The 17,998-nt window shown below is 42.3% G+C and overlaps 1 protein-coding gene, 1 long non-coding RNA gene and 1 other non-coding gene across 7 annotated transcripts in view; 1 reads left to right on the top strand and 2 right to left on the bottom strand.

Moving 5' to 3' along the window:
• The window catches only part of SMAD9 (SMAD family member 9), a 51,710-nt gene extending 35,782 nt beyond the window's left edge, over nt 1-15,928 (top strand). For all 5 annotated transcript variants that reach the window (XM_072976146.1, XM_072976148.1, XM_072976149.1 and 2 more), the window contains exons 3-6: nt 256-513; nt 3,348-3,569; nt 9,932-10,188; nt 12,418-15,928. In XM_072976146.1, the coding sequence (XP_072832247.1) occupies nt 256-513; nt 3,348-3,569; nt 9,932-10,188; nt 12,418-12,561 (881 nt within the window). In that variant the 3' untranslated portion in view covers nt 12,562-15,928. The remainder of the gene's footprint in view (nt 1-255; nt 514-3,347; nt 3,570-9,931; nt 10,189-12,417) is intronic.
• LOC140701107 (uncharacterized) lies at nt 9,771-17,642 on the bottom strand. Its single transcript, XR_012079945.1, has 3 exons — nt 15,924-17,642; nt 12,019-12,101; nt 9,771-10,210 (listed from the first exon to the last, which is right to left on the bottom strand). It is a non-coding gene; the product is annotated as an uncharacterized lncRNA (long non-coding RNA).
• On the bottom strand, nt 16,189-16,379 carry LOC116283410 (U2 spliceosomal RNA). Its single transcript, XR_004193009.1, has one exon. It is a non-coding gene; the product is annotated as a U2 spliceosomal RNA (small nuclear RNA).
• Nucleotides 17,643-17,998: the final 356 nt, after the last annotated feature.

Below are 17,998 nucleotides of genomic sequence, written 5' to 3'. Positions count from 1 at the left end.
ACCCAGCCTAAGATTCAGGCTGCTAGGAGCAAAACCATTGCTTTGGCTTGATTTCACAAACTCCCTTTTTGGGAAGAGATGAGACCTTCATTGACAAGGTCACAATAAGCACAAAGAATGATGGACAGGCAGTTCCCGAAGGAAAAACAGAATTTTATCGTCAAAAAACAGAGCCCAAAACAGCCAGCATCCCCTCTATTGGGGGCGGATGAGCCAGCGTTCAGCTCTAACCCACTGGTTCCTTTCTCCTCCCAGTGCTGCCTCCTGTCCTGGTGCCAAGACACAGCGAGTACAACCCCCAGCTGAGCCTGCTGGCCAAGTTCCGCAGCGCGTCCCTGCACAGCGAGCCGCCCATGCCGCACAACGCCACCTACCCCGAGTCTTTTCAGCAGCCTCCGTGTGCCGCCTTCCCGCCCTCGCCCGGGCCCGCCTTCTCCCAGTCCCCCTGCACCGCCGGCTACCCCCACTCCCCGGGGAGCCCTTCCGAGCCCGAGAGCCCCTACCAGCACTCAGGTCAGTGAGAGCTGCCGTCCGCGGGGGACAGTCGTTGGGGGGGCCCTCAGCATCGTCATCTCTGTCTCTCACATTTGTATGGAGTGTACAGTTCACACAGCCCTCTCCCGTGGTTGGTCGGACCCTGCCCCCCGTCTAAAATGATCAGGACTGTACCCTTTCTGGAGCAGTCATCAGTTTCTTTTAATAAAATATGGAATATCCTGAGCTAACAAGTTCCTCTGGGGCGTGCAGAAGTGCATTGGGGCTGGTTGTTGCTATCCCCTCATTCGTTAATTCCTACGCTCATGTATTTAACAGGAATTTATTGAACTCTCATTATCTGCCAGCATTGCCTTTGGGTGCTTGTTCTGGTTCTGATCCCCTGGAAGTTCTCAGAAACGAAATGGATTTGAACAGCATCCCTGGGAATTTCCAGGGATTTTTTTTTAAGGAATTAAAAATAAGATTATAAAATACTTCTCTAACGGAAGTAGGAAGACGGCCTGAGAGCAAGCAATGTGGGGGATCAGCGCAGGCTTTTTCTCTCGCTGCCTCTTTCAGCAATCCAGGGGAGTCCCTTCCTGCAGAAGGTGGACATGGAGTTTCAGTAGGGCAGAGAGGGGGGCCCAGCTCCAGCTGGCACATTCTCCCTTTTAGCTACCGGAAGCCAGCGCACGCAGCATCAAGAGATAGAGCTGGTCACTAAGCTCATTACAGAGAAGGTTTAGCTGTCTCTGTTTTGAAAGCCAGATAACAGACTTCTGCATTTGAGAAAAGCTAGACTAGCTCCAAGATTTGAAAATCTCATCATGAAGTCATTTGAACTCCATAACTCGTAAGTAGGAAGGAAAAGGAATCAACCCTTTAGTGAGGAGCTCAGGACAATCATCTTCTCCTGGAGGATTGTCCTGATGTCACGACAGAATGGCCTCTTTAGTGGGGGGCAGGGTATAGCTCAAGTGGTAGGGTGCGTGCTTAGCATGCACGTGGTCCTGGGTTCAATCCCCAGTACCTCCTCTAAAAATAAATAAATAAACCTAATTACCCCTCCACCAAATCTCTTAAAAAAGAAAAAAGAATGGCCTCCTTACAATTCTGGTCTCTCTGCAGCAGTAACACTACCCACCAAACCAAACCCAGGAGTTTAACAGCAGAGAGGTTGGACCAGGCTGTCTCTGTGTAGTCAGTCTGTCAGTTGGACGTTCCTTTGTTTCACTGCTTTCTTTTAGTTGACACACCACCCCTGCCCTATCAGGCCACCAAAGCCCCAGGGACCCAGAATGACCGATCTGTAGATGCCACAGCTGATAATCATAGCTGTTTTCCTAGTATTTCCTATTACCACCCCCGCTTCCCTAAAACAAATTGAAAAAAAAAAAAAGATAACAAAATGTGCTGACCTGCTAGTTCACATGTGCTTTAAGGGGCGGATGGCATGGTTTTGCATTTTAACTGTGGCATTCCTCTGTAGCATAGAGTGAATGTTTTGTGTGTCATCTTGGTTGGTAGAATAAGTACATTTTAACTGAACATTTACAGGTTTGTAGTCCTTGATGTTTTAGTGTGAAATTAGGTATTTAACGAGTTAGCGATTTGGTCCCATCTATGTCTTTACTATATATAACAGATTTATGGTGGTGTCCTTTATTTGGCTTACAAGGGGTGCTCTTTGAAATATATATACATAGGATTTTTACATAATTTTTTGTGTCTTATGATAGGCTAGATAAATGTTGCTCAACTTTAATGTTCATACAGACCATCTGATGATCTTGTATACATGCAGGTTTTGATTCCCTAGGTCTGGGGTGGGCTCCAAGAATCTGCATTCCTAACAACCCCCCAGGTGATGCAGGAGCTGCAGTCCCAGGAACCACACCGAGTGGGGAGGGTCTAGAGGAGTTTACTATTAAGCTTATCCTAGAATGAATACGTGAAGGCCTGTTTGTAAATCACATGACCACTCCCTAATTTATCTCTTTCATAAATTTGTATTTTAGTGCATATAGGGACACACTCTAGATATAAGAATTACTAGGATATTCAAAGAAAAGAAAGATACTATAATCAATAGAAAAGCAGAGAAAGAGCATGGGTGGCAAAGAAAGAAAAAAAGAAAGAAAAAAGGAAAGAAAAAAGGAAAGAAAGAAAAAACTCTGAATTTTTGTTACTGGCAACTTAACTTCAAAAAATTTGAGGTGAGACCAAAACATTCTTGGATTTCCTGATGAAACAGATCTCTCTCTTTAAAGTATTTTTAATGCCATAAAATAACGAAGCATCCTGTATGTACACAAAGGAGAATGTGAGTCTACGTGGAACCTTTTTTTTCATTCTTGAATAATTTAAAGTCCTATGCAGTATTTTTGGTTTGGTTTTTCTCATATCCAAACAATTATTTTCTCATCTTTAGGTTGTTAGAAAGGGATGCTCTTTGCCACAGGGATTCAGTTTGGCGCAGTAACGGTGACACGTCTCCCATCTGCAGAGATGAGGTTACTCGCCAGCCTTCCTTTGGGGGAAGTTGTGTTTCCTTTAGCGGCGTGAGGCTGACATGGCTCTGTTCATGTCATTGTTGCCTGCCCCCTCGATGCTCGTGAGCATGTTTACAAATGCTCCAAGTGTGGGAGTCACGAGGACGCTGCCCCTGCGCCACAGGTACGAGGACCAGGCGAGCTGACTGCAGACAGCTTCTGTGAAAGAGACAGATTGGAAAAGATCGCACGGCAGCCTGCCTGGTCTTGCAGCTAGCTTTCTGGTGATCAGCAGCGTCCTCAGCTTCCCGTGGAGCCGTGAGCTGGGAGGCCTGCGCACGACAGTAGTGATGTGCTGTCTGGTTCGTTTTCTCTCAGATTTCCGGCCAGTTTGCTACGAGGAGCCGCAGCACTGGTGCTCCGTCGCCTACTATGAACTGAACAACCGCGTGGGGGAGACGTTCCAGGCCTCCTCCCGAAGCGTGCTTATCGACGGATTCACAGACCCTTCCAACAACAGGAACAGATTCTGTCTTGGACTTCTTTCTAATGTGAACAGAAACTCAACGATAGAAAACACCAGGAGACACATAGGAAAGGGTAAGAGTGACTACGTAATTCCTTCCGAATGTTCCTCGGGGCTAAAACGTGGAAATAGAAACAAGCCTTGGATTGGCTGCGTGAGCCAGTGGGGTGACCGCAGGGCCGGGAGCTGGGAGACCGTTGTTCTGGGTTATTGTTGGCAACAGCGTGGGCACTTTCAGGGCTTAGTCTCTCCACCTCTGAAGTCAGCGCAGCATCTCTTGGGGTGGGCGGTGTGGGACGGGTATTAGGAAGACAGCCAAGATGAGGACTGAGAAAGCAGGCTGAAACTGCTGAGTGGAAGTGTTAGGAGTTACTTTTGAATTGCCCCAAATGCACACAGGACAGCTTCTGAAGAAGAGGGGGTCTGGCTGGTGATTATTTATATCAGGTGAAGTTGCCTTTAGAGACCGAGAAGCTCGGTGGTTAAAAAACCACGACTTATTTCTGTTCGGAAACCTTTGGTAGGTGATTGGGTTCTCCTGTGTCCAGGTGTGGTTACAAGAGCTGAATAAACGCAGGGCTCACTTGGGGTCTGGCTGTGATGCTTTCGGAGTCCGTCTCATTGGCGTGATCAGTCCCAGCTGAGCATGAGGACTGGTTGAGGCTCTTTAAGTTATTTTCTTTTCTGTTTGAATGGTTGGCAGTGTCCGAATGATGCCTGCTTGTCCACTGTTATGCTCTGGAATCCCAGATGTAAGGAGCCTTCAGAGTCAGCTGATCTTTTCTGTCCCCATCCAGCACTGAGACCACCTTGGGAGGGAGCCGCGAGCCTTTTCTTTCAGATTTCCGGGGAGATCCATTATTTCCCTTGTGATGCTTCCTGTGTTCTTCCTAACGTACCTCCTAGGTGCCTCCTCTTGTAAACCTGAAGACCCTTGATTAGAAACACGTTGAATTTGTTCCGTGATGTTGATTCTTAATGGTGACTGACTGTTTCATCCTGTATCTTTCCATAGTTGCTTTGAGGTGGCTTACAGGAAACCTTTGTGGTTAAGTGATAAATGCAAAATAGAAAATGAGAATCTGGGGGTAAATAAATGGGGGAGAAGAATACAGGTATGGCATTGTGATTGTGATTGTGACTAAGATTTGCCTCTGGCCTTCCTGACAGGGAAGTCAGAAAAGGGAAACTTATATGTAATGTAATTTTTATCCCAAAAGGGGAAAATCTGTAGCCTTGCAACAGTTCACTGGTGCAGGGGAATCAAATCTTTGACTTTGACCTCACTAATAACAAAGTGCTTTAAACAGCCATTAGCGAGTTAGCGCTGGAATAGCAGAGGCAGAACCCAGCAGAAGCTGGACCGCTGCGTTCTAACATGAAGTTTGTCCGTATTCCTCCTTGAAAACCAGGCACACCACTTGAACTCTTTCGAATGACTGATAACTACCCCCATGGATTCGCCAACCTGTGTGAGGGACCCTGGCTGACACTTACACATATTAACTTTTACAGTCAGCCTACAAGTTAGGATTTCTTAGTCCCTAGTTACAGATGAGAGAACAGAAGCTCAGAGAGCTCAGTCGCTTACCCACGGCCCCACGAGTGATGTCGGGACCCGCACTGTGGCTCTGTCTTTTAGGCCCAGTTGTTCCCTCCTGCTGGAGGGGAGGGACCCACCTGTTTTTCTGTCCCTCTTAGCTCACTGGTCGAGGAATCGAATCTTTCCACGTGGAATGAAAATACTTACCATAAGCCACAGCTGCGACATGCCATAAGCAGCTCTGAGGTGTTGAAATTAAACCCAGATAGTACTAAAGTGATGACATTTTACAGTGATTTATTTGCAAATGTAAATCGGAGAAGATTTTACATTTTCCTTACATGACTTCTAGACAAGGAGACCACACTGAGCGACACAGAGCCCTGTGGGAGGCTCATAAGGGTCTTTATAGAAAAAAGGTGAGGAACTGTGACATATCATACCTCTCTTGTGACTGCACAAAATAAAGCAAAGGTTATTTCCTGATGGTTTGGGAATGATGAATGATGTAATAGCCAGTTTGGACCAGTGGAGTATAAAACATGCCTGCTTTTTTTAGAGTGGCTTTTAGGATAGCCCTGATTTCCGAATAATAAGGAAAACCGCAGTTTTGAATTGACGGCATGTGCGTGCGTGTGCTCTTAAGGTAGTTGAGGTTGGATTATATTTCTTAGAAATGCACGACTTAATATAATCATCACCAATAGTACTGTCATTTCTGAGCACCGTGATTTGTGCTGTAACTGAAGTCAGTGGCATTAACCCTCACAATGAGCCTCTGCCAGGTTCTTGGCGTGAAATTGACACGTGGAGGGGGACAGGCACACTTCTTTGCAGCTGTAGACATGCAGCACTGATCCTGTATTGAAGCTGTTCTTTCCCTAGTGGAAGAGAGAGGGGGGTCATTATAATAATTAATACCCGAGGCGTTAGCCCCAGGTACTGTCCTCATGGGGCAAGCCAAGACTTTTCTGAACATAAATATCATAAATTCTGAATCATCGAATTGCTTTTGGAAGAAATTTTTCATCTTTTTATGAATCTGTATTTTCTCACACATCTGAAGTTTTCTGTGGGGTTCTAGTATACTGCGCTTCCCTGTTTTATGAAAGGAATTATCCGGAGGCAACGGTTTGGTCTGTCAGTTCTTTACTGATCTGGGGATTGCTTCCTCTCCCAGTGGACTTAGTTTCCATCTTTCAAAATGTCCTTCCCATTCTGCCTTTGAATATGGACAAGGTTTCTTATCCTTGAAAAAGCAAATCCTAAAACATTTTAACACAGAATGTCTTACTGTTGCAGTCGTTACATATGATACTGCAGAACTCTTAATGTCATGAGAAAATCTTTACAGCATTTTAATACATGAAAAAAAGTTATAAGAGATCCTGTAGAGAGTCTGATCCCAATTTTGTTTAAAAATGCACATAAAAGGTTGGAAGGTATATAACAAACGTTAGCTTTATTTGTGGGCTGTGGGTTTGTGGCTGATTTTTATTCTTTGCGTCTCTGTATTGTCTAAATTTTCTCTGGCGGGCTTTCTTGCTCTTGCAAGGATGGGGTGGGCCCTGGCGTGTCCAGGCGTGCTCGGATCACTGCAGCAGTACTGGGAGAGGAAACCACGCTGCAGCCCAGCCCAGAAGAGTCATGAGTGTGTGAGGCAGTGTGGGGCATTCGTTGAGTTCTGCTTGGTCACCACATTGTCCAGAGAGACTTAAAGTCTTCAAGAACAGATTTAGGGGACTGGCTTTGTTCCCAGTGCAGAGGCAACTTTGTGTGATTTGGAAGGAACCTCTTACTCAAGAGAAGTTACTGCCATCTGCTGGAGAAGTTTTGTAATAATTGTACAAATCTTAGACTGGGACACACCCTGGGGTTGTGAAGTGCACAGCTGCAGGGACAGTCCTGGGACGGGACCACCTCCATCCTCTGGAACAAAGCCCTGGTGTAATCTGGAAATCTTACGTTTATATTATTATTTTGATTGTGCATTAAAATCGTTTTTATTTTGGAAAATTTCAAAGATATGCAAAAATAGAGTCACATAGTAAATCTTCATATTACCGACTCCAGCCTCACCGAGTCCCATTCTGACTATTCTTTTCCTCTGTCCCTCCATGATATTTTTATGAGAATATTTTAAAGCAAATCTCAGACCTCATATTCTTTCTCCTGTATATTTAAGTATGTGTCTAACTACATAAGGAATTTCTAAAAGTATCATCATTATCCTCAGAAATATGTGCTTTCTTAAAGTTCCAGATGATCTTTACAATCAGCCAGATTTTAAAATAGTTGTGCAGGGGAAGATCGGTTACAAACTCCAGGGAAGGTGTTGAGTTTGTGCTCGTAAGTTCAGGATTTTTTCTATGCAGAGTGGAGAGGCATCAGGGGTCTCTGATCAGGCCAGTGGGGTAATGAGCTGTACTTTCCATGGGGTTATTTTTCCCTCCCTCCCACTCAGGAAGGGATCCATGCATGCTCCTTCCACTTTGGGATGCTGACTTCCCCCTCTGACTTTTAGTAGATTCCACAGCATCGGGACCCGCTCACCAGCCTAACCAACCCGCTCTCCTCCCAGCCTCCCCTCCGTCATTGCTCTCATTCGAGGCTGCAGATGACCACCAGAAGGAACCTTCAGTCTGGCTCAGGAGACCCAAATCAAACCCAAAGAGTCCTATTAACCACAGCCCAGGGCTCCAGACTCCCTATTCTCCTAAAAGGTGGGTGCAGGCACACACAGAGGGAAAGGTCAGATTAAGAAAGATGCAGCCCAGGAAGAGATGTGGTCCGAGGTGTAGGTGGAACTTGCCTGAGGACCACATTGCCTGACTTGTCTCCTATGGCACCGTCGTTTACCATTACTGCTCTCTGTCCTCTGTGGCGAGCGGGGAGCATCTCACACATGTGGTTTAAAGCCACTCTTCTGGCCTGTCAAATGGATGCAAGTAAAATCACTTGCCTACTGGACTCTAGGTGCTGCTGTCTCTAGCCAAAACCCAGCCCCCATTCACACCTTGTCCTGGTGCTCAGGGCAGGCTCCAGTTTCTCCAGGCGCATCCCGTGGGCTCTGCTCCCTCTTCTTGCTCAGGATCCTAAACTGCTGCCCATTGGCCAGCCTCTTCTCTGCTTTCTGTGCTCTGCCAACTTGTCTGTGGTTGCAGGTAAAATTTTAACAGGATTGAAAATCATCCCCTGAATAATGACCAGAGTCAGATAACAAAAATCTTATCTGTTCTCCTTAATAGGTTCTGGAAGGATTATACATTTGAAGGTGATTCAGTTCAAAGACATCCTGCACACTTAGCAGCCCCATGCTCTGACTTTCTCCACCTGCTCTCTTTGAAAAAACCACAGCCACCCCAGAGGCAGGCTTTCCCTGGGCGTCCTTAAAGGAAGTCAGCTTGGATTTGCCCCACCTCCCCCTCTACCTGTGGGTCCAGCCTAAGAACTAGGTCCCAGCCAATTAGGACCATCCTTCTGCTGACTTCTCACTCCAGGGCCACAGTGTCAAACCCCAGGCTGTCTAGGCGGTGAGAGAGGAAACTTGGCCTGAAAATCAAAACCTGTGCTTCCTCTTTGTGACCCTGGGTCTGTTTCTTCAGACAGTTTTGGCGTCTGTGGTTAGGATACGTGATACTGAAAACCATTCTTTCCCAAGCTTGTATTAAGGGAAAGGAGATGGGAAAAGGCAGCCATGAAGCTGGCGGGCAGTAGTCACCTGTGACGCAGAATTGCCTCCACTGATGCTCAGATCCTGACAGGCTGAGCGGCTCTGTCAGCACCGTTTCCTGAAAGCAGAGCCCTGCAGCTTGGGCTCCGGGAACCCCTGGAGGTCTGCATGCTCTACTGTTTTAAAATTTTGTATTTTCATTTTTAAAAGAGCTATAATCTGTCACTCTCAGTCTATTCAGGACCATTTCTGCAAACCCCTTGTCACTGCACGGTGAGTATATTTACAATCACGTTGATGCTAGCTTAGTGCTGGAGAAGTCTGTTTCTGGTAAAAGGTTGGACAGTGATCGTTCTGGTGTTTAGTCCTCACTAGACCAGAACATCTTCCTTGTCTCTAACCCCAGGCCCTTGCTGTCAATTTATGTTGAATCTTAAACCCAGACGTTTGGAGGGAAAGCATCAACTAAAGTTTACAGGGAGCGGCAGCGTCCTCAGGATGCTCTTTGCCGTTTAGCTCCAAGAACATGAGACAAAGGAGCATGGACTGCATTTGGATTGTGAGTCTTTATATGCTATCTGAAATGGTGGCATGAATGTCACTGTCCGTGTAGGTAAAAAAAAAAAAAAAGCATTGTTTCTATGGTCTGCAATGGAATGCCATAAGCTTTAAAAGGGAATAGTTCTCTTTGAGGTATGTATTGAGAAAAATGGATTTACAGTTGTTGGTAAAATACAATTTAAACTTCTTGCTCCCTCTGAAGTGGACTTAGTGTATGCACCTAAGTAGCATTTCTATGGTATCATCTGCGTCCAGTTCTTGTTTTCTAAATCTGCATATGTACCTGAAGGACTCTCTGATGTTTTCTACGTTATGCATTTATTTTGCATCTAATATGAGATCTTCCTTTTAGAATGAACAAGCATGAGATGGAGAGTGACCAGAGTAGCCCAGGGGAGCCCGCATTGTTCTCAGCGGTGATTGTAAACCGGGGTTGCAGTTCGCTTTAAAATGGGCTCATGGGAAAAAATAACAGATTATAATGAAAACAAGTCAGCCTTTGGTGCACGCATTTTACTAGTCTATGATCAGTGATATTAAAATTAACCTCACGGGTGACAGTCATATCTCTTGAGGTTACAGAGCTGGGTGAGAAGGACATGGTGATACATCTAAGCTAAATGCGGGGCTGGCGTTTGAGGACTGTTTCTGCCTCGTAGGTGTGCATTTATACTACGTCGGGGGCGAGGTCTATGCCGAGTGCGTGAGTGACAGCAGCATCTTTGTGCAGAGCCGGAACTGCAACTACCAGCACGGCTTCCACCCGGCCACTGTTTGCAAGATCCCCAGCGGCTGCAGCCTCAAGATCTTCAACAACCAGCTGTTTGCTCAGCTGCTCGCTCAGTCCGTCCACCACGGATTTGAAGTCGTCTACGAGTTGACTAAGATGTGCACTATCCGGATGAGTTTTGTCAAGGTGAGGAGTACCTGCTTCCTGACTGTAAGGTAGAAAATGAAAAATAAAACGAAACCGAAAGCGCCCTTCAGTTGACGTGGCAGTCAGACAGCCCGTGCAAGTAGACAGCATTTGGGGGGTGGGGGGGTGTGGCTCTAATTAATTGTTTTTCAGAAGAGCTCCTCTATGAGTTTGAAATCTCTTGCTTAGCAATTTTAAGAAAATTCTTAAGCGTATTACTTTTGGAGGAAAACCAAGTTGAGATAGTTATCTGACTTTTTTTTAATGCAGAAGATAAAGTAACAATAATAACTGTATAGGACTTAATGCTACAGAGGTTTTTCCATCCCTTAAATTGCTAAGCACTATTGTCACTCACCAAATGTTGGCCAATTTCTGAATCAAATAAGACACTCTCCTTACTCTTACAAAGCATATAGGCGAACGGAGGAGATAATATTTACAAATAAGCTACAAAGCAGACAGAACTGACTCTAAGATAAGATAGTGTGATTTAAGTGCTGTTTTATAAAGGTTTAAACAAGCTGGGATAGAAACATTATGGAAGGTATGATTAATTCTGAGACAGTAGTAGTAGATGTTCTGTTTATATCTGTTGAATTTCTCAAATTAGATCTTGTTAAAGTTGATGTGAAGGTTGGAGAACAGAGGAAGGTACTTAGTGGGAAGGAAAACCAAACTGGATTTGCACATTGACACTAAAGACCTCAGTTTCATTGTCTACTGTTTCATCTCTTGCAAAGCACTTGCAAATAATGCTAATATTTCAAAATCTGAACTTGTTTATCAAACTATCAGTTTTCGAATTGTCACATATCCATCTAAGGAATCAGTATGGCTTGTTCCAAATTTTTTTAAAGTGAAATTTATTTATTAAGCTTTTAAAATTACTATGAAAAATAAGTGGGCTGTTTTTCTTATATCTATTATATTTATAATTTTAGTAATTATTAAAAAATAAGAATCAAAAATAGTTTCCAATTTAAAAAGTCTCCTTGAACCCATTTCTTTCATGGTGACAAAGCACTTTTTTTTCAGATTTACTGTTAAACTTTAAAAGCACTTTCACACTGTAAGGCAGTTAACAAATATCTGAAAATCTTTTCAAATGTTTTGATGCTTTATAGCCAGCAGAGGGCATTAAATTGCTAGTAATGAACAGTCATTTGAATTTTCTAAATTAGGATGAAATGCCAATATCTCAAAGGTAATTATTTCACTAAGATAAGCTTGCATAAAAATCTGATTTTTCTAAGATCAACTAGATGTATTTCTCAGATTGCAACGTTTAAATTCATAAGCTACACAGTTCACAGGAAAGAAACTGTTACTCATATTGCAGGGACTTTAAAAAAATAAATCCTTAGCAAATATAACTACAAATAATAAGTTTAAAGAAATCTAAGAGTTCCCATCAGAAGAAAAAAAATTGCAATCATGTGAGGTGCTTAATGTTGATGAAACTTATTATGGTAATCATTTCAAAACATATGCATATATCAGACCATTATGTTGTGCACCTAAAGCTACTAGTGTTGTATATCGATTACATCTGAATAAAAGTGGAAAAAGGAAGACTTAAAAAGAATGTAAAATATCTTATTGATAATTTCATAATGATAGGATCATATTTTGGTTTTACTGGGTTGAATAAAATACATAATTAGAATTTAAATAAAGAATAAAAGAAATTATAGATGACTAAACACCGGTGGCTACCACTGGGAGGTGATGGACTAGACTAGATCATCTTCAAAGTCTCCTTCAACTCTGATTTTACTGATTCTAGGATGAATTCAGTCAGTCGACAAGTATTTACTGAGCACCTACCTTGTGCCGAACCAGGCGCCATTCTAGGCGTTGGGATACAGCAGTGATTACTCAGAGGTCTCTGCCCCCGTGGAATCAGCACTCTGGTAGGGAGAGACAGACGATAAACAACAGCTGTAACACAGGAGCTGAGTGGAAAGAGAAGGGTAGAACAGGGGAAGGGGACTGGAGTGCTGGGGAAGGGGTGGGTTGCATCTTTTCAGAAAGGTGGTCCGGGTAGACCTCATCAAAAAGGAGACACATCAGCGAAGACTTGAAGGAGACAGCAGAGTCATTTATAAAGATGTTTGGGGGAGGAGCAGTAGACTCGGAAGGAAGGGTGAGCCCTGGGGCAGCATGCCAAGGAGGCTGCCCATAAGATGGGGCGCAATCACTCTTGGCTCCGTTCTTGCTTTTCAGGGTTGGGGAGCTGAGTACCATCGCCAGGATGTCACGAGCACCCCCTGCTGGATTGAGATCCACCTTCATGGACCACTGCAGTGGTTGGACAAAGTTCTGACTCAAATGGGCTCTCCCCACAACCCGATTTCTTCAGTGTCTTAACGGTCCTGTCTTAATCCACATTTCTATAGAATAGATGCTGTTGCAGGCAGTGGCTTATATCATTTCAGATTTGCAACTAACTGAAGTTTCTGCTTACAGGTGTAAATACATATAATATATACTACTCCTATTTTGTATCACCATGTGTTTCGTGCTTTCTGGTTAACTTGGTGCCAGTCCGATGCGATTTGAAAAGCAGGTTTGTCCCGCCTGTGTTCTAGTAAAGCAGCTTCTTTTCTGGGAGAAAACAAATGAGAGGCAACTGCGTGGATAGTGTTTGAAGGGTGTTGGCAGAATAAAGGCAGCTTTCAGCAGCCGCGTCATATAAGGCATGTTGTGTGGCTAGTCCAGAAAAAAACACAGTAAAACTGTTCATGTTGCAGAAATCAGGAACTTAGCAGCACTAGAGCAAATAACACTTGAAAACAAAACAAAGCCCTGAGACCCATGTAATTTAAATAACCTCACTTTTAGTGCTACTGGCAAAAAAAAAAAAAAATCAGGCTTGTAAAATCAGTTATGTAAGTCACGTGAACTTTCATTTCTGAAGTTGAAATACCTATAACTGGACTCTCGTGCTGATATGAATGGTACATTCTGAACAGATTTAAACTGTGATTGGAAAAGAGAAACTGTGAAGCTGAGAGTCGTGCTGCCTTGTCACCTACCAGTGCAAAAAAAAATGTCTAATATGGGAAGATAAATACGAAAATAACATGAAATGAGCTATATTCCCAAATTGCAAAATAAGAGCAGAACTTAGTCCACGAATCACCCACGGAGGTGCCTGCTTTCCACGTGGGAGATCAGGTTCCTGTGTCCCTGGTGGTTCATGTCAGGCCGCTCTGCAGCCTTTGGAGTCTGCAGCCGTGTGTGTGAGTCTCGTGTGCAGGAGGAGCAGGTGAAGTACGAGCACTGGACAGAAGCACCAGAGGTTTACTGATACCGCCCCACAGTCCCACGTTAAGTCTCTAGGCGAGGGCACTCTTTTTGCCACACTTTCCTCACATGTTGGCAAATACTAGTTACAGATTACCAAAATCATGTAATGAAGCCTCGGAGAAAATCTAGACACACTGCTAGCATCAAATTTATGAATTATTCAATGTAACATCTCTATTGATTAAATCACCTGCTGACCACATCTGGTAGCCTTTTGTAAAGCTACAGCCTCAAACCTGGAAATAACTTCCCAAATGAAATAATAATTTCATAATCCTTATCATTTCTGGGGAACAGTGGTACTGAATAACAGGACTTTGAGTGAATACGCACACAAAATCCAAAACCTGTTCTTATTTACCCTTGGATGATAAAGAGAGAATTCCCCAAATTTCTAGGTACTTTCCACCCACCAAAAACTTCATTGCTTGGAAAAATATTTCACATCCTCTTAAAAATGTATAATTTAAGAAGGTAATTATGCTTGTAACAGACGGTACTTCAGTGATCCAAGAGGTTTCTTCATTTATACAATTCTGTCTCATCTCTTTCTAGCATTAATGCACATAGTAGTTGTTTCTTGTTAAATTGTATTCAAGGTAGGAATGATCGTGTGAAAAAGATGTGTGAGTGAGCTAGTACTGTCACATCCTGTAATGACTAGTGTTATCTAATAGAAGCTTTCTATATACAATAGAAAATATTACATTTTACACTAAAGCTACGTGGTCCATTTAGCCTTTAGAAACCCCCCGTAGTGTACTGGTTTATCAGCTATGTGTTGTGCACTTGTATGTACCGGGCACAGTGTTCGGTACTGTGGAATCAAACGCAAACGAGACCGTCGCAGCCCTCTGGAGCTGAGAGTCTAGTAGTAAATCAGTAGAACCATCTTCATGTTTTTGAACTTTTAAAACAAAACAAAACAGGTGATCTTTCTTTTGCTTGAAAAAAATGGAATTGATTTCTTAATTAGCTCTATTTCGAAACAGATTTCCCTTCTCTTCTGAGCAGTCAGGTAATGGATAAAGACTTCCTTGGAAAAATGCTGCTTTTCTTCTGTGTCTCAAGGCTGGGTTTTATGTTTTGCTTTTTGTCTCCTTTTGCTTCTTTGTTTTCCAGTAATTCCCCATCTCCCCTCTTCTTGGAAAAGGCGTTAATATGGTGAAGTCTCCCTCATATGAGTACTGTTGCATGAAAGCGCATTAGGTACATTGATTTTTGCTCCAGAGATCAAACAGGGCTTTTTCAATCTCTCCATAAGTGGTCAAACTCATCCTTTGGTAATCTTATACCTTTACAGAATTAATCGGTAATGGTTGCTTATAAACTACATTAAAAAAAAATACTTTGGATTTTTCATGCAGCTTTGAGAAACCAGGACAGAATATCCCAGTGAACCTGAATTGTTTCTTGAAAAATAAATGGTTAAAGTGGTACATGTGCGCCATCACTAGCCTAGTCTCAGCAGAAGCCTTTATTAGGGGACATGAAATTCAGAGAATTTAGAATTGATGAGAAGTTAACCCTTCAGTCATTGTAACGTTTTCACGTTTTAACCAGACGTTGGAATTTTTTTACTGGCAAGGATTGTCAAAAATTGTAATGCAGTATTTGAGTTCAGGCTTCTGTATGTGCTCATTTAGCATTCACTCCCTGAGGAAAACAATCTAAAAAAATGCCATAGCATTTCTTCTATAGGATAACTGGCAACGTGGATGCGCTAAGCTGTTAATTGCATCAGCAACGCCAAACATGTTTCAGGTTGCCACGGACAAGGGTCATGCAACAGAGAATAATAACCTGGCCTGCTCACAAGACCCAGAACATTGTGTTGTTCAAGCCTGTTTTTTGGTGTTATTTTTCCTGTTAAAAAACTGAGATGTGAAAAGTTTGTTTTAGTTAGATGATATTTTAATACCTGCCAGTGCTTTGGAACTGTAAAGATGTCACTTTTCAATACATTTCCTTTATGTTTGTTTGGTTTTTTTGTTTGTTTTTTAACAGTATAAGTCAGAAAAGTTGGACAACAAACTAGCATTTAGAATCTCCTTTTCTTTGTTTTCTAAGGAACTGAATACCCCCATCACAGCAACAAAAGCATTTTATAAATACCACTTGCTAGACTTTAAGCACCGGCTTAACTCTATGTCCCAAATATTTGGTATATATAGTCAACAAAGAAAGCAAAATATAACACACATTCCAGATTTTGTCTTTTCCTGTTATGGATTTAACAGCTGAGCTATATGACAAGATTAGGCGATCCCGGCATATGTTAAGTTCAAATTAATGTAAAACAAACAAAAAAGAAACTTTCTATGTAAGTAATGTTTTTGTTTACTATAGCTAGGCTTCAGTTATCCTTCAAATGCACACTTACACTGTTACCTGATTGTTTATAATAAAGAATGCTATACCTATACGTCTTTTGGCTCATTTTTTTCCCTGCAGACCTCAGAAGGATTCATTGCATTTGGATCCTTAAGATGCTCTTAATCCTATTTTGAAAATGGGATGTTTTTGAAGACCAACACCCTATAGAGAAATTAGGTAACAGTTTCGAATTAAACATCTTGGGATAACTGATGTTAAATACAGAATCTTGACATTACCTTGCAGTAATTTTATTTAATATATTTATTAAGCACATTTCCTACTCTGTATAATAGCATTATTCCCCTGGAGGGATGCACCGTTCCTGAAGGTACTGCGATACCAGGTCAGTGCGTGCAGTGGACGGAGCAAGCTCCTATTCCAATTCCTTGCTCCAAAAATCCATTTAATACATTGTCCTCGGATAGAGAATGTATCAGATATTAAACTGATAAGAACAGATACTACAGTTGATCTTAGCCAAAAGGCCGAGAAGCAATCCTTGCAGTAATTTTAGGAAGGATATGTACAGAAGCTATTTTCCCCTGGATATTAGCAAATATTAAATGATATTCAGTATATAGGAGAGAATGAACAATCTGATTATGGTAAACATCTGTACGTTACTAGATATTACCCATTAGAAAGGTGTTAAAGAAGGCTACTGCGGAAGAACTAAGATGAAATCCAAGAGGAATATGAACATACCTAAAAATGTAAATTCTGTCTTCCCTCCATTTAAATTTTCTGCCAGTCTATAAATGGACGGGGAAAAATATGCAAATATTTTGAGAATACTTAGCCTTTTACCAACTTGATCAAAGTTTTCCTTTTAAATTTTTAAAAAAGAAATGGAGCCCTTTATTCAAAAGAAACAATTTGTGGAATTCCAAAATATAAACATGTGAAAGACAAGCTACTCTGGCTCAGATGTAGGTGGAGGTTATGGTGGATAGGTGGATAATAGCTAGAGAAAGTCAGAAACTGAGGGAGTGTTAATGGTAAGAATACTAAAATTCCTATGTCAATTAGTTACTCAAAAGAAATCGGACTATTTGACAATCTCCGTATTAATTCTATTTTCTAATTCTAGAAAAAAAATGGGAAATTATAAATCAACAGCCATTTGAAAGATCCCAAATTGAGGCCTTTTAAGCCAAGACTGGAAACCCACAAGCCATAAAAGAAGTGTCAGATATGCTGAAATACTCAGAAATTGAAAGCTTATACAGCAAAAGATACTATAAAGACGTAAACAGGCCAATTTCAGAAGTGGATAAAAATGACACAGGGTTAATTTTTATAATAGTCACCAGACTTCTGCACATTGAGTAGAAAAAAGGAGCCTAATGGAAACAGACAAAGGATGTGTCTTAGCAATTCACAGAAGAGCAAATCTAAATAGCTTAACATAGGAAAGGGTGCTCGAATTTTCCAGTATTCAGGGAAATGCTAGTAAGTTTAACAGCGAGTGGTGCACAGCTGTCAGAAAGGCAAAAGTGAGAAAAGAGCAGTCACTCCTACTGCTGGCAAAGATGTGAGGAAAATACATTCTCCCTTGTTGCTGGTGGACACATGAAGTGATACAGCCTGCCGTGGGGAAAGGAATTAACAAGTGGAGTCATCCACACATCATTTCTGTCTGGATTCTTTCACGTGACATTATGGGAGAATCAGCTGTCTCACTGGGTGACTACACTCCCAACCAAAAATTCTATTATGAAGAAAGAAGGGGAAAAGGTTATCAGGAGACTTAGCGGGCTACTAGCTACTCACTGTCTCTTACTGACTTCAATGTATCTTTCTAATTTTTCCCCTTTTCCTAAAGCCTCTTATCAGCTTCTCTGCTCTTCTTGACTCCAGAATAGAAGATGGCTTTGCTGGAAAATGGAAGCTATCAATGACTTCATGTTATTACTGCAAATATGCTGCATCTATACATCCTCTATCTCCTCTAGCCTCAAACAAACTAGCACAGCATCACTCTGCCATATTCTGTCACAGGGCCTGTCTGGATTCAAGGGGGTAGAAAAATAAAATCTGGTTCTTAATAGGCCACATCACGTAAGGCCACATGTGGGAGCTTTTGTTGTGGCCATCAGAGCAGTCTACCATGCCT

The sequence above is a fragment of the Vicugna pacos genome, chromosome 14 (genome assembly GCF_048564905.1).
Source record: "Vicugna pacos chromosome 14, VicPac4, whole genome shotgun sequence".
In the NCBI taxonomy this organism is placed as follows: domain Eukaryota; kingdom Metazoa; phylum Chordata; class Mammalia; order Artiodactyla; family Camelidae; genus Vicugna; species Vicugna pacos.
This window is presented reverse-complemented; position numbering and strand designations above follow the sequence as displayed.